General features: G+C 39.7%; 1 protein-coding gene and 2 pseudogenes across 3 annotated transcripts in view; 2 read left to right on the top strand and 1 right to left on the bottom strand.

Annotated features, from left to right (window-relative positions):
* LOC138003261 (uncharacterized) overlaps nt 1-17500 on the top strand; it is a 91471-nt gene that overhangs the window by 55597 nt on the left and 18374 nt on the right. For all 3 annotated transcript variants that reach the window (XM_068849213.1, XM_068849214.1, XM_068849215.1), the window contains exons 6-9: nt 6467-6535; nt 14625-14673; nt 15691-15720; nt 16400-16534. In XM_068849213.1, the coding sequence (XP_068705314.1) occupies nt 6467-6535; nt 14625-14673; nt 15691-15720; nt 16400-16534 (283 nt within the window). The remainder of the gene's footprint in view (nt 1-6466; nt 6536-14624; nt 14674-15690; nt 15721-16399; nt 16535-17500) is intronic.
* Nucleotides 7879-9523, top strand: LOC138002837 (uncharacterized; annotated as a pseudogene).
* Nucleotides 10848-13518, bottom strand: LOC138003180 (uncharacterized; annotated as a pseudogene).

Raw genomic sequence — 17500 nt, 5'->3', positions numbered from 1 at the left:
CACGCAGGGAGGTCGTTTATATGGACTAAGAAGAAAAAGCTGGCCCAGGATCGATCCCTGTGGGACACCGCAAATAATGAGGCAGTAGTCCGATAAATGGCCATTTACAAAGGTTTTCTGCTTACGATTTGTTAGGTAAGATCGAAACCACTTCAAAGTATGGAAATCCACTCCATAAAGTTGAAGTTTCTGTAGTAGGATCCGGTGATCTACCGTATCGAAAGCTTTTTTGACATCGAGAAAAAGTACACCATTTATCAGACCATTGTCTATGTTTAGATACCACTCGTTAGTAGCTTCTAGAAGGGCAGTTTGAGTGGAATTCCCGGGTCTAAAACCAGACTGAGTGTCAGCGAAGAGGTCATTCATTATGAGATACTCATAGAACTGGTCGAAAATTATTTTTTCTATCAATTTGCTAATCACCGGCAAAACAGAGATTGGTCTGTAGTTGTTAGGGTCACTTTTCGCCTCTTCTTTTTACATGGGCGAGACTCTGACCAATTATCATTCATCTGGGAATGTACCAGTGGTGAAAGACAAATTGATTATGTAGGTTAAGGAGGGCACAACTATAGCTGCTGCCTCTTTAAGTAAGCGACAAGATATCCCATCAAGACCACTAGCCCTATTTAATGAAAGTGAGTTAATTAGTTTTAGAACAGTATCATTGGTCGTTTCTTTCAACATAAAGCAAGTAATGGTCCAACATTTGAAAAATGATTATTTAAAACGTCACCTATTGCTCTAGGGGAAGTATATGCAACATTTCCAATTTTGAGAGCGCTGATTCTAGTTGTCTCTTTTGTTTTTGCCATAATAAGATTTATTCCTTTCCATGAATTCTTAATATTTCCTTGCTTTTACTGCGAAATGTGTATTGTAATAAGATGATTTAGCCACAGTCCCAGACATAAATAGTTGGGACACTTCATGTCAACATCTTCTGTTCCCTCCTCGTGCGTTCCCTGCCCCTCTCAATGTTGTTTATCGTAGTTCAGTTACCAAATCTTTCACACGAACATTGAGAGGGAAGGAAGAGGCAGAAGTGTCCCAACAATTATGTCTGGGACTGCAGTTTTATCGCTTCATTGACTTGATTTCTAACTGATTTATACCTTGACCAGCTTTCCTCTGTTCTTAGTCTGCAGGCAACTTTTTTTAGCTTGTCTCTTTCGATCATCACCCTCTTTAAGTCAGGGCTAAGCCATGGGACATGAGTACTTTTAACTTTCTTATGTCAATAAGGTGCATGAACATTTGAGACATGGAGAAACATGTCTCTCCAGACAATCCAAGCAGAATTTGGATCATTATGGTAAGTTACAGTGTGCCATGGAGCCAGGTCCAGCTCCCGCCTAAAACAAGTGGGTTCAAAATTTTTAAATTGCCTGCTGAAAATAATATTCGAAAAACAAGTTGGAATACATAGTTTGCTAATGGCGTAAACGAGTGAGTGATCACTAATGCCAATATGGGAGACACCAGCGTGAGACATTTTACTTCGATTATTAGTTATAAACAAATCATTCGTAGTAGCAGTGGAAGCAGTTATTCGCGTGGGACTGTAGATAAGCTGATGAAATTGGTACAAATTACATATATCGCGAAACTTTACAGTTTGATGATCCAGAGGACTAGCTGCGATATCACAGTTAAAATCCCCAAGTAAATTTCTTTCCACCCAGGGGGTCTATACCACGTACCAACAATAGGCTTAATCCTTTTAACACAAAGTAATTCTAATTTCTAATCCAAGGCTTGAATGTTTTCATAGTTAATAGAGTTTCTAATATAAAGCGCTACTCCTCCGCCATTTCTATTACGGTTCATTCTTTCAAGAGAATAACCGGGTATACTTATGGCATTGTTTGAGGTCGAGGAGTCTAAACGCGTGTCATTTATGGCTAAAATATCAACTGATTTAGAGGTCATATAGTTTCTTAGTTTGTCAATATATTTCGGTAAACTAGCAATATTGAGCACTGTCATCTTAAAACCTCCAGTGTGACATTTTTCGTCGCGGGCTCGGTTACAACAGATATGGATTTAGTATGCAAATTTGATGGACTTATGGAACCATCAATTTGTGATGATTTACAACTATTGTTGACTGTGAGAGACTCGGTAGACGATAGAGATTGAGAAATAGTTGGAACTAAAGTGGTAGACACAGGATGACCCCAGCTGGGTTGATCAGGAGCTATAGATAGGCGTGAGCATCAAGCTGACCTGTGAGCGCTAGCGCTAAGACATTTAACAAAATTATTAAACATGATATTATTACCTCTCTCATTAAGGTGTAGCCCACTCTTATTTAGACCATTACTGGTAATGTTATTGTGCTGTACAAGTTGCCAGCCGTTCTGAGTACAAAACTTGCTTAGCTAAATGGTAGCTTCTACGGATTCGTTCGAAACATCGTCCGATCTGGACACCACTTCAGATAGAATGACTTCAGCGCTTGATTCATTCTCAATTTTCCTCGCTAAGTCTACGATGTGATCAGCGACTATGTTGGGATCTCGATCCTTCAGATCATTCGTTCCTATGTGAAGGATGATTTTAGTGGGATCTTTGTCTATGGGTGGTTGAAGATAGTGATTCATTTCCCCACAGGTGGCTCCCAAGAATGATTTAACTACAACCCGGTGGCCAACTTTTTTGCCAAGTTTCCAACCATGAAGTTGTTTGATCATAGAGTCGCCAATAACCACAGTAGTAGATTTATTTCTCTCTCTGTTAGAGGATGCAGTAGATTTCGGTAGTACGTCGCATCTGTTGTTTCGGGATGGTTGATCAGAGTGTACAGAAGCCTGATCTTGAAGAGGCTCGAAGCGATTTTGAGTTGCGATGACTGGAATCTTCTGACCCGTTGGCTGTGACTTTAGTCTTGGACGCTTAATGGTTTCGGCAGAATTTATCTCGGTTTGATCATCATTGGAGCTTAGAGCAACGGAACTATCAACACGCAGTTCCTTTGTCAATACTTGGAGGGCAGTTATATATGAGTCGCGTTCCTCCAAAATTCTCTTAAGCTTCGTTGTTTCTTCAAATAGTCGGTCTTTCAATATGCTTATTTCGTTGCAGAGATTCTGATTTCTTTGTTGGATAGTGTTGATGAGCTGGACATTATTTAAATCAGCTTCTCGTGGTTTCTCGTAGGAGCCAATTTTCTCATGGATTATTGTTATCTGCGACCACATTTTGCCAATTTCTCTTTTAAAATCAGGTGCCGAGACCGCTTGATCGCCGGGTGATATTTGCCAAACGGAAACTTCGCTCCGTTTAGAATCCGGGCAGGCAATTGGAGGTTCTTCGTCATTAGAAGGTTTAGAAGCTCATCAAACAGTGTCCAGATGTAACCTGTGAAAAAACAACAACAACTCCTGATTATTTGCATGATATAAAGACAAGATCTATTACAAATCTGTAAGTAATGGGTTGCAAGTGCTGATGTATACATGATTTTGTCTATTTGAACTCTCGATACTACACCGCAGTCAATGTATTACGCGACTACATGTAATATGTAGTGGCCCATTAGAGATGTTTAACGTAAGGCCACGATGTATGTAAATGATCTGTTATTAGTGGACTTAGTAGAAATACCCAGGGGATTAGGGGAAAAATGAGAAAGAGTGAGGTGACTTTATATTGTTGAAGAAAAAATGTCGAGCAAATATCAAAAGTTGGATGTCAAAAGCAATGAAACTAAAATCAACCAATTCTTCATACACCGTTTTTTTAAGTTGCACTTAGGTATAGGAAAAACCTCGTCGTTCTCTTTTTTTTTTTTTTTTTTTTTTTTGCCAAAGTTCCAGCAGGTTTTCGATAGCTTGTGTTTCCAGTGTTTTTTTTAAGTTTCTGAACGCGCCGCTCAAAAAATTACTTGCAAAACGCAAACACGATATATGCTCGAATAACTTCCTTTGAAATACAAACAGATCCCCTGGGTATTTCCACTAAGTCCACTAATAACAGATCATTTACATTCGTCGTGGCCTTATGCTAAACATCTCTATGAACTCTTTTTCCTAGAAAGCCAACAGCGAGAAAACCTTAAGCCAAACATGTGCTCACAAATTAAGTAGTCTTAAGATGAAAATCAAATCTTAAAACTTCGCGAACCAGGTATTGAACACAAACGCTTTTGAATTATTTCCAGACTCTTAAAGGTTAACAGCGAGGACGATATTATCTTTGGACCGTTCTATCCTCCAGCTTTCGACGGACACTTAAGATCTTCACAACGCGGCAAACTTAATAAAAGAGCCAATAGTTATTAAAGAGGGAAAAATATTCAATATATTCCTAGATATGTTAAACAAGATGGATCATGCCTACCTCTAACTTTCCGCGTTTCGCAAATCCAGAACGAATGGATGAGGAACTGCTGCTTGAAGTCCGGTTAGTCAGCGGACTACAATGGTCGTCGGTGTGGCTTCTTTTCTGGCCTATTTTTGCTTCAGATTCCACGCTTTTGACATTGAAAACAGTTGGTATGGCATCGTCTTTAAGGTCGAGTCTTCGTGTCTTGAAAGCTGCACGAAGCAAACTCCTTACTGCCAGATTTGTTTTAAGCTGTCTGGTGTGAAATAGCGATCTATAGCGATCTATAGCGATGAGCGATCTTTCCGTAATTTTGGGTTATCGGGAAACTTGAACGAGCTTACTTTAGACTTCCTGCAATTTATTGCATCACATACCACCATCATTTTCCACTAAATAGGATACTGAATTTTATAAAATTTATATCGGTACTTTTTCAGCACGCCAACAGTGACGTCACAACTATAGTTTCCGATGCATGAATTCCCGACAACTGACCCGATCGCTCTACTATTGTGCCAACAGTTTTGACCAGGATTGTACCAATATCTCTACAATCTATACCTGTTCACCTTGAAACTTGAGAATGTGCTTATTTCGTTGCAAAAAGATATATACGGAAAGGTCATTTAATTTTTTTTATTTTTGAGTGTTTATTTGAACAAAAAGATGCGAGAAATTATATTTTAAGCGGATAGCTAGTTTTGACAACTTCGCGGGAAAATTGCCTTCGGCAAAACGGCTTGCGGCCATTTTGAAAAAGCGCCTAGGTGATTATGGCGTAATAATCACCTCAACGGCAACCAATCAGCGCAAATAATTTTCAGTAATCATCTATGTAATTATGCTAATGAACATTGTTATTCTAATGGAAACGGTGTATTTCGCGCGCCTTAGCATGGGTTTCAATTACATACATACATACATACTTTATTTGTCTTGTAGGTCAATAAAAAAGGGCAGCTAAAAAGCTGATGTGGACCTAGAACTAAAGTGTATCTACAAAATTTAAAAAAATTAAGTTAACGAACTTACGAATTATTTACAATAAATAAGAAAGACTACAATAGCCAGTAAGATAATCGATAGTTAATTGACTATAGTGCTAAAAATAGATTTAAAATAACAATAATAATAATGATAAAAATAACATTAGTATATGTAATTTACAATGTCTTTGTTTATTCCCTGCATGCCATTAAATGTTATTTTATCTGAAATGTTGGATTTTGCTTTAAGTCATTGACACTAGTAAGTAACTAATTAATTAATTAAAAACTGGCCGTACAATAAGTACAATTGGTCTTTTTTGTGCGAAATACAGTTGCCGCACGCCTGGTAATTTATGCTTCGAAGTTTCCGACCTTTTGTTCGTTGGTTGTTATGTAAAGATTTTGAAACATGACTTTCTCGATCATTTTGGTGTAAAATTGATTTTTTACTCCTGCAAATAAATATGTTTGTCGCCTTTTTATACTACTGGTTTTGTGCTATACTGGCCGGACCTAACGACACTTGTGTAGAAATATAGAGGAAAGACTTGTTTTTAATGGTTCGTGCCCAGTGCCCAGTAAAATGTGCTGCGCAGGCGGATTTCGCTTTACTGGTATTGTTTGACAAGCGATTGATATAGCCTTGACAGGTTGGCTCTTGTCGCCAATAAAGGCCGTGTACGAGTTGTTATGTGGTCATTATATTGTTGTTGTTGAGTTGTCTTGGAAGACTGTTAGCGGAATAAAGAAACAGCAGAAGAACGAGTTGGAGTAGTCTTCCATTCTATACCCCCAGAAGTTACATCAACAGTTTGTTAACTGTTTGCCCTCATTATATCCAACTGTATCAGTTATTGTACAAAAAACGCACGAAACGAGTACGAGTATTCCACGATATTGTGCAGGTAGTTATTTGTTTACTTGGTTATTGTACAGCAGAGAACCGGTTTGACCAGTTTAGTACCTGACGTTGCTCCGCACGCACAAATCTGTCACGCGTTCTCGGTTGTTTACAATTCATGTGCTAAACATTTAGTGCAAAAAAGGTTAGATAATAGATACCTTATTGGATGTTTTGGTGTGCAGTATCGCTGAAATATACTCTACAAGAAGACTGTTTTTTTTATCCTTTTCATTTCCAGGACATAACGTCCACTATTGTCAGTATCCAGAATGAAGGACGTTCAAATTTGTTTGAAATATTGGTCGCGGTAGGTTATGACATACATGGCGCTTGCTATAAATTAATTACTGTAAGTTATTATCACAATAAAGTACAGAGTGTTTTTTTCAAAAAAAGACAGCGAACAGATCTTCAAAATTCAATGCCCGTAAAACAAAATAAAAGTCTCGAACAACTGCTTGTTTATCACGGGAAAACCCAAATGTGAAATACACTTAACAATTATTCACCGAAGTGGAGGTAAATCTCCACCACTTTCACTGACCCTGAGGTGAATGATGGTTTAGTATATACCACACAAAATGAGGGTCTCCGATAATCGGAAATGGTGGACTTCACAAGTGCCGATCAAGAGCCACCCGAAGAACTGTAAGCAAGTGTAAAAATGTCCGTCTCGCCTTCTTTTAGATAAAATGAAACTTCCGAGGGCACTTATGTAACTTTCCTGGTGACATTTTTTTTTAATACTTGTGTTGTAAATTCAGGAATAAATGAGTTAAAATAGTCTTTTTGCACTATATTGTCTCATTGTTTTAGTATATACCAAAAGAACTATTCACCTCATTGTCGGTTGTTATTCACCACTGCAGCCACTTCCACTACGGTGCACAGTTGTTTTAAAATTATTCCGAGACTAAAGACATCACCTCGAGAGTGCGGGGAGGAAAACTTCATGAATATGCATATGCTTTTATTTCATACATGCTGAGATTTACACTCGAAAAAGCCCGGCTAAATATCGTACGAAATACGCAACCAACCAACCAACCAGGAAAGTGAACGACTGTGAAACTACATGGTTCGTCCAATTAGAGACACAAACGATAGTACTTCACAGTTACTTCACAGTTACTTCACAGTGGAGGGCGACAAGCGCGCGGTTTTCTAAAACAAAATAGAAGAACTGCCAAGTTTTGCTCTCCTTGAAGTAACAAAGGCTGACTTCATAGATAAGCAAGCCGGAAAACAAAAACACGAGACCAAAGAATGACAGAAATAAGCTTGCTAAAAACCTTGCTTCGAAGGAAGGATAAGCTCAGAGACGCTGAAGAAATACCTCCTGAGCGAGTTCGTGAATGGAGAGTTCAGTGAATTGCTGAGCGAGAGCAAAACTGTTTGTATTTTATGCAAACTAGTTTATAAGAACTACCGTATTTTTATTTACTTTACACTTTTTAATGAGATTTTCGCATTGGCTATTTTTAAAACTGAGGTTGTTTCAATTTCTTTGCATTAGTTTTCATGCGTCATAATTGTAAGCAAATTCGCGATGCCATTTTTAATTTTAAAAGTAAAGTCTCTCGGCAAATTATAGTGTGTAAACAAATAACAAAATAAAAAATATATATAGTTGTCAGCAGAGAGTGAATATCGCGCCACGTTGCGGATTTGAGGGTGTTTATAATAAAATTTGCTCTTGCATTTAAATGGCTTCCAATCTTTGAAATGCGTCGGCCAGTAAGAAAAAATTCTCAGTATGTATACACCGAATGCAAATATGGCGGCCGCTCGGACCGGTCCGGGACTACTACCGTGAAAGCGAGTCTAGTCAGTCCTCTGCTGTTCTGTTTTGACAACGCGTCATTTCGCTCGAGTCAAGGATATTTCACCATGCCTTCTTATTGTTGCGTCCCCAACTGCAATTACAAAGTATATACTTTATTATCAGGAGATAGTCTCAGTTTTTTTAACTTTCATGCGATTCGTCGGGACAAAGGCAAAGATTTCGTGATAACAGAACGCAGGAAAGTGTGTTCGTTGCATTTCAGGCCGGAGGATCTGCGGAGTCCTTGAATGGCAGGATTTATGTCAGGGAAGGTGCAATTCCTTGTAAATTTGACTGGTGTGGTCCTTCTCCGAAAAGAAGCAAGTCTCCTACCGAACGAAAACCGCTGGTTACGAAGAAGAAACTGCCAAACGACAGTGATTGCTTTGAAACGCAAGAAACATGTACGTCCATGATGGAGACGAATGCCGTGGAGAGTACCTTTGAACCAAGTACAAGCACTGAAGTAAATTCACAAGAGCCTCCAGCATCAAAAATTATAACTACTCAAGAGCAGTTCGAGAAACTGGAGGAGAAATCAAGGATGGCTGAAAATGAACTAAATCATCTTCGTCAAGAAAATAGCGAAGCTGAAAGAACGACTCGCAGAAAGTGAACGCCGACAAGAATCCATGTCTGCACGTTTGTTTTGCGTTGATCGGTTCACTGCTGACGCAAATATTAATATCAGCTTTTATACCGGCCTACCAAATTTTTCTACCTTTATGGCCATTTTTGAATTCTTGAATCCCGGCGATAATTGTGAAAACATTTGCCCCAAAAGCAGTGCCACAGATGTCCCTGAAAAATTCTACAACTCAGACTCTGATGAGGACGACGATGCCCAGAAAGCGTAGAAATTTTTTATTGTGTTGTGCCGTTTAAGAAGAGGCTTCTCTGAGCGGCATTTAGGTCATTTGTATGGTTTGGCACAGTCTACTGTCAGCCGAATTTTCATTCCCTGGATAAATTTCATTTATTTAAAATTTAGCCATATATCAATTTGGCCGTCAAAAGCAGTTGTTATGGAAACAATGCCAGCTGATTTCAAGGGAAAATTTGCATCAACTGCACAGAAGTATGCTGTGAAATGCCAAGCAGTTTGTTGCTCAACTCCGAATTGTTCAGTTCTTACAAGAACCATGTAACACTTTAAAGTGCTACTATGATCAAATTTTTATCCCTTGAGTTTTTAGGTTTATCATATAGAATTCCAGGAAAGATTACAAACGCGGTTTACCGTTTGAAAATATCCGCATTGGTTCCGGAGATATCTAAGTTTGAAAAATGTGTAAAATATGCAAATGAGAGGATTGATGACGTCATTCACTCAACCCAGAATAAAATCAAGTATATAAATAGAGCTATCTCGGTAAATTTGCAACAGAGACCATTGAAACTTGGTAGGCTAATAGTTTTACTGGCAACACACGTAGGGCTATAAAGAAATTGGTTCCCATGACAACTCATTCTTTTCCAGTTCCCTCCAACCTTATTTCAATATTTTGGTGATCTTAAGCTAGAAAAACATTTAACAAGGCCATACACTCAACCTAACATATTTACATGTTTGCAGGATCATGGAGACGAGGCAGCATTGGCAAATATCAAAATAGAACACCAAAGGTGGCCAGGAAAGCCTTTAAAATCTGGGAGGTTTGGAACCCAGTATGTTGCCATGGTAACAAAACTGGTCGGCATAATGTGGAGCACATCTACTAGAATCTTACTGCAAAGAATCAAGCATTTCTGATACTAATTGCCTGAGATATCTCTTTTCATCATATTTGATCAAAATTCCGTTGAGTTTATGACGTCATCACTTGGCTAATTTGCATATTTTTAACACTTTAAAATATCTCTGGAACAAAACGAGATATTTGAAAATAGTAAACAGCATTCTCCTTTTCGTAAAGACTACAAGCTTATGTCTTAAAATGGCTTAGATAGGAAAGATGCGAATTTCGTCATAGTAGCACTTTAAAGCACTTGTGGGTATTTCCCCAAGTGGTGCAATAACTTTTGTTAGCCAACTATATACTGGCAGCATTTCAGACCGAGAAATTGTGATCCGAAGTGGTTTCCTGTCACAGAAACTTGAAGATGATGACATTGTAATGGCTGACAAGGGATTTCAGATCGAGGACCTTTTGCCACTGGGAGTTAAACTGAACATTCAATCTTTCCTTGGTGGAGACAGCCAGATGTCTGCTGAAGATGTCATTCGAACACAGCAGATCTGGATCTGGGAAGGAGTGCTACCCTTAAGTTTGTTTGGTATTTTGAATCAGATTTGGAGTGTATGCGCTTTTCTTTGTGATTGCCAAGATCCCTTAACTTCTGTATAGTTTTTGTGTGTCTGTTTTTACCAAGGGAAGCCAGGTCATTGGAATTTCAGAACTCTTTAAGTTTTTCATTTCAATTTTCCTTATATTTATAACCTTTTAAAATTTGTCATGAACACAACTTTATTATGGTACAGTTAAAGTATTCACAATTGTACTATTATTCACAATAAATGCAAAATTCGTAGAAATTGAACTCAAATGTTTAAGCTCAACAGCACCAAAACACATATGAGGGGAGTTTAACTTAACCATAATAAAAATTACTTCAACTTTCTACCCTGAAGATTGAATTACATTTTACTGGTGTTGAATTAAAGTTATTTATTTATTATTATTATTATTATTATTATTATTATTATTATTATTATTATTATTTTATTATTATTTTTTACAGTGCCAATAATTATTATGATAGAAAGGACGAAAAATCTGGGGGGGAGGGGTGGTTAACATTCTCTGGCTGCCTTGGGAAGAAAATGTGTAAAATAATATGATTTCAATTTAGAATTTAAGCTGAACCAGAACTGCTTATCAAATGGAATCCGTTCGATGCTCATACCCTTACTTGTGTAAACCACAAAGTAACACCATCGAGCACCGGTCACACCCATAAGACCCTGGACTTGTGTATAATACCTATGATTGCGCTTGAGCTTGGGTTGGCCATCTATGTCCTCCAGATACAAAGTGCCATCTGAACATGCATCTAGGGGTGTGATTAAGAATTTTTGTTTCTGGGCACTTAACCTCAGATAGGTTAAAGGGATCTGAGCAGCCAACGTCAACAAGTTTCGCATCAGGTGAGGCCCCCAGATATGGTGCCTCTAGACTAACTGCAAGGCCTGACTTCCGCACTTGTACAGGTCGACGGACAGATAGCATATACTTTTGATATTGTTCAAGGGTTACTGGTTTGTAGATGATCCCATGACTGGTATACCTTGAAGTGAAAGGTTTGGGGTGTAAAAGGCTGCTCACTAAATTGTCATGGTGCTTTTTCCTGTTGCTAATAAGACCAAAGTTTGACGCTGTGAATCGAAATGTTCTCTCGCTTTCCCACTCTTCACAATCAGATTGCCTCTGAGTTTTCCTCTCAATTTCATTAATTTTATCAACATCAACCTGAAGCCTTTCCAGCAAGTTTTTCTCTGTCTCTGTCATTCCAGGTGGTAAAACAAGTGGTTCTCCTGATTTAAGTGGAAATCTTGGAAAAGAAGTCAATTGTTCGCTGTAGTTACAGCCAGGGTCTCTCCTTGTTACTGAAGAAATGTCGCAATAAACTTTAAAGTGCCACTATGATCAAAAATATGGCTATTCTACTCCCTTCATATTTCGAAAGTAAAAGTACTTATTACTTACCACGCCAAGTTTCAAGACAAAGTTCCCACGGGAAGTCCCATTATTTTAACCTTGAATTTCGTATTCGAGCAGATTTCGCTTTCCGCTATTACCGGATTCAAAAATGACCGGGACAGAACTTTGAGAGTCGGGCCAAGTTGTCATAAAGAGGAAGTGACGTCAGGGACTCAAGGCATCAAAACAAATGTGGCTACTCTTGTATGTTACGCAGAGCGGATGAGAAGTGTGTGCCTTCGGAAAAGTCCTTTTCTCCAGTTTTATCTACAGTGTGCCTGGTTGGCGTTGTCAAGTCCAAGACTGTGATCAAGGACACAACGACGAAGCTGGAATTTCGATCCATAATTCGCCTCAAAGCGGCAGTGTCCGATTAAAATGGAAGAACTTCGTCTGCCTTCACCGGAAGAACCTCAATCCCGGGCCTGTGAGAAAATTCCCTGTATGCTCTGACCATTTTACAAACGATTGTTTCACGTGTGCATACCCCATGAAAGGTCTCGCTAGACGTTTGAAGCCAGGAGCTATTCTAACCATTTAGAAGAAAAGATCTGCACCGATTTCACAGCGGAGCTGTCGCAGGGTTAGAGAAGTTGTTGTCTATAATCTCGCTTAGTGTTGCATTTCCTCGCCAAATTTTCGACACGTTGTCTCACATTTATCATCTCCACACCACATGCGCAGTCCAAAACGGTTTTTTTTACAGCTCACTGCTTTTATCTGCTGTAATTCTCAATAGTTTATAGATAAAATAGTTCAGTCGATGCTAAGATGGAATAGCGATTTTCAACGCGGACTCGAGGTTTTTCTTCGGGGCCCCACGTGCTGGAAAAACGCGCTGAATACACGGAAGATTTTACTTGGACTATGTTAGTAAACTACTTTATCTTCCATAATTTCAAGACAGCACTATTTCAAAATACCTTCTACAGAGTTGTTATTTACGACATAAGTAAATGTATAGGACCCGTTTAGTTTTTTTAGTTTCTCTTTTGGCTTGTATTCTTGTGTCGTATGCTGCTGCCTCTTCTGATGTAGCTAGCGGTTCCAGACTATCGTCGTACGGTACAACTCCCCATGATTCGGAGACTTGTTTGTCAAACTAGACTCTGCGTCGCTTTCTGTCAAACTTGAGGAAGATTTTGACGGCGAAAACGGTGAAGACATGCCTAAACGCAGTCGAGAATAGCGCCTAATCGCTCTGTTGCATACGAAGAGATGCGCTGTTTCGTTGAGTCCCTGACGTCACAAGTCAAGTAATGCGTTAAACCACAGACCAGTAGAAACGTGGGCTTGGATTTGCGAAAACAGTAATGGCCGACAGATTATTCGTGTTTTTCGGCCAGCTATTTTAGCGCTGGGTGAGCATATATCGATCAAATTATAGCAATTCGCCTTTTTTTTGAACATATTAAATAATGTTACGTTAAAAAATACCGAAAAGAAGTGCAACAATTTTCGTCGTGGTGGCACTTTAAAATTGTCCTCAGTAGTTGAAAGCTGATAGCTACCAAAAGACCCTTGAGGGCTTTTGCCAAATTTTGTATCTATAAGCGGGGTGTTGTTTAAGGTGGGAGTCATGATCTGCGCTAGGGCCATTTTTGAGTTTATGGCCTGTAGCTTGGTGAGCAACTTGTTTTCATCTGCCTGCTGGCCTTTAATAACCTTTATTGTCAGGGCCTCGTAAAGAAGACATCTCACAGCCTGATGTTTTGATCAAGATCTGTCCTGATCTTGGTGCGTTTTGTAAACAACAACTTCCATAAATGGTTGTGGAGCTATTGTATCCCCTCTACCCTTGAGATGCCATTGTTGTAACATGGAGGTGCAGCTTTGTTTTGCCTGCATGTCACCCTCATTGTCCAGGTCATTGACATTCTTGCACTGATAAAGGGTAAACTTACAAATCTTGATCATCAAAGCTAACACATGATTACAGAAGCCAACTGCACCAGCAACACAAATACAGTAGGCATTTTTGACCTTTCCACTCACAATACACAGAGCTTCCTGAAGCTGTGATGACAGCTCGACTTAAAATAAAAACAGTTGTCATCGCTTGCCACAAATATTCCTTTTAAGTATTCATTTTGAAGGAACGTTGTTGCTTTTCTGATACTTGTTGGTACAGAGTGATTACTGCTGCCGGAGGAAATGTTTTTTTCCCGATTTCGAGATATGCTGGTTCATTTCGGCCCGCGTAAAGAAAGGCATTCGAGTGAGATTTGTAGACCAGCAATCTGACAGATACTCAACAACAACACTAGTACTCGGAGTCACGTTCTTCCTCGCCGCTTCGTGTTGTCTTCTTTTAGTGTAGATTTTGTGGACATCTGGATCTACAATGATCTGATCTCGGCCAGACTTTACATATTCTTCGGCCCGTAATATAAGAGGTAAGTAATAAATGTTGACCAAACTAACTGCTCACGTGCGCAACGAGGAGTCTTACCTTTTAACCAATAATGCTTTCGTTTTCGAACCCTTTAAGGAATCACCTCTACATTTCAGCCAGAATCGTAAGTAACGCAGCTCCCGGAATATCGTCTTCTGTCAAAACACGGGCAGCCATGCGTTGCCGTCGTAAAAAAATCAGGAAAAAGGCGCTAGCAGAGGAATGACTAGCCTCGCTTTCACGGTACTAGTCCCGGGCCAATCCGAGCGGCCGCCATATTTGCATTCGGTGTATGAAATAAAAACAGTGCACCATAGAATGTTCGCTTTTTTTATGCATCGCAACTTGTGGATAAGAATCGTTTGTGCTCACTTTCCATGGCCTATCTCCATATGCTAGTCCCTACAGCCAAGAAAGGGGTGTGATAACATTACAAAGTTCTTGACTTCCTTTTCCCCACTACCTATTTTGACAGGTAACTTCTCTTCTACGTACACCTTGGAAGACAAAAGCCATAGAAGATGGTGAGTTTATGCTCTTAAGGAAGCACTTCATTTTGTAATGCTTTTGGCTGAAATGTTTTCGTAACATGAAGAGACAGTGTTGACAGTAAAAGCGAGAGAGAAACGTGGTAATCCAAATCTAAACATATATCGTAAAAATAAAATAAAAAATGACATCTGATAATGTTGAACTTCCCTGGCAGCATGGCAGCCTTTTGCTCAATGAGTTGACAACTTCTATTCGGTTCTTATTCTTTGATACAATGATACAAGAAGAGTGTCGAATAGCTGTCCAAAGTTGCATGCTGGCGGGTGGGTCATAAGGAACTCATCGCCCCTTGAGAGATTCGTTTTTTTGATGCTGCTGTCACATGTCTCATCCCCACCCCCCTTTCCTTACAACACGGCTGTTGGGGATGACAGTTTAGAAAGCGGCCGCCCGTTCATGTGGCAGGTTGTGCCGGGTTACTTTAAATAGAGAAAATGGTGGCAATCTCCTCTGTGCTGGCAGAAAAATGATGAGATATGCCGGAGTAACTTTGCTTTGTCTAGCATCTCTATACATACGTACGTACATACATACATAATTGGCCGCTCCCCGCATGGGCTTTTCAGGGCCAATGAAACACAACGAAACGACAGAACAGAACAACAACAACTGTTAATAATCCCAACTGGTCGGAGACAAACCAGTTGGGTATTTAGAAGTGTTGGTGGAAAGTTGAACCAGGGACTACCAGGATCAAATTCAACGAGTGGTCAGAGCGGGTCTTGAACCCGGGATCTCCAGCTCTCTAGGCAACTGCCCTAACCACTGGGCCACACTCCCTCATACAATTATGATGATTCTGGCAGGGAGTGTCTAGGGCATCTACCTCTTGACTCTGTTGAAGGGCTTCTCTTGTTAGCTTAAGCCAGTGAACGTGCGATGTATCAAGTTGCGTCAAAAATGCATACAGTAACGTTTAAATTTATGCAGAAAATAGCAATCTAAAGACCTATGCTGAAAGCTTACATTTTTCTGTTATTCGTTTTCAGTTAAATACATTCCTTCAAGGTGTACATTAGGTGAGTTTAAAAAATATGAATAATGATGATGATGATGATGATGATGATGATCAGCTGCATTTAGTGCTGGGACACTAATTTGGGACACTGTTCAGAAATCAAATCAAATGAAATAAACACATATCAAATGGTAGGTTGGTTTTTGAGGAGATGGGAAAACCGGAGTACTTACACAAAAACCTCTTGGAGCAGAGTAGAGAACCAGCAAACTCAACCCACAGATGACCGGCTGCGATTTCCATAATTCTGTGGAATCTCATCTTTAAGTGCCAACAGCCAAACTACGTTTTGGTTTCCATCAATCAAACTTCCAACGCCAAGCTGAGAGTTGACATGAAACCACGGATGCTGAAATCAATAATTGTTGATACGTGACGCTTAGTGCTTGGTATGACTATTGTGGGGGTGAGGGATAGGGGTGGGGGGTAGGGGGTAAAGGGTACCATAGCTGAAACATCCCAAACCTTTACAAGAATGCTAACCTTAGGCCTAAACATTATCTAGAGCATAGTGTTTAGGCCTAAGGTTAACATTTTTTTAAAGGTTTCGGTTGTTTCAGCTATGGTACCCTTCACCCCCTACTCCCCACCCCCAGAATAGTCATGCCACTTAGCGCTTGAAGTATGAAAATCATAGTAAGTATTCTAAATTGGTTGATATTAGTGTTTTCACCTTACAGCTTGCGACTGTCATCCGAACGGTACAAGTGAGAAAGTGTGTCACACAAAGGATCGATGTCCTTGTAAATCTGGTTACAGAGGACTAAAGTGTGATCAATGTGCCACAGGGTATTATGGATTCCCAGACTGCAGGGGTGAGTATATGTATTTACCAGAAGCATAGTAAATTCTGAGTGTGGACAATGTGCAAGCCATAACTGTAAGCCATGCGAACCAACATAGCGAGCCATGCAAGTCTACATTGAAAAAGAATGCAGTGTGTGCCTATTCTGGAAGTTTTGATATATGCTACAGGCCTGCAAAACATTTTCACTGACACTGATGAGGTTGGAGTAGCCTGCGAGCAGGCTCTTTTGTATGCGCGAGAGGATTGGGGCGCGGAAAAAAGAGCCCGCTTGCAAGCCACTTCTTCGTGAATTCCGCCCCTCGGAATGTGACATGTTGTCATTTGCATTGTGTCAAATAATCAGCCAATAGAATGAAAAAAGAAGAGTCAACAAACATGACCTGAAATAAACTCATGCGAGTTGCAAATACGAACCTTTCTCACGGCTAGGGTCAAAACTCCACAGAAAGTGATAAATATAGCGACCCAAAATTGCCCCGTAAATTTGTAAATGATATTTCAGTGTGAAGTAACGTGAAAAAGTGATCGCGTATCTTTTGAAAATCTGCACCGACAGTGGTAGCGAAGATGTACGAAAGGATCGAATTAAAATTAGTCAGATTATCAATTGTATCGCAGTGCCGATAAATTATCGGCGAAGGCCAAGTTTATGGCCGCAAGCTCACCAAAAACGTCTTGTAAAAGGGAAAAGCCCGGAGTTCATAGCTTACGTATACGATTCACAACTGCAAATAGTGTAAGTAGTAGCCAAAACGAAAGGCCGGGGCTGGGGCCGGGGCCGGGGCCGAGGTCGGGGTCGGGGTCGGGGTCGGGGTGTCTATTTTTTTTTCACATTTTTTTGCTTCAATTTTTGTCGTTATTCTCCTGTAATGTTATATTCGAATGTACGGCATCTTTCCTTCATTTATGGTGAAATTAGTCCAAAAAATATGGAACATACGGAAGCTACGAAAAGGACATCTTTGTTTGTTTT

Source organism: Montipora foliosa, chromosome 5 (assembly GCF_036669935.1).
Source record: "Montipora foliosa isolate CH-2021 chromosome 5, ASM3666993v2, whole genome shotgun sequence".
NCBI lineage: Eukaryota > Metazoa > Cnidaria > Anthozoa > Scleractinia > Acroporidae > Montipora > Montipora foliosa.
This window is presented reverse-complemented; position numbering and strand designations above follow the sequence as displayed.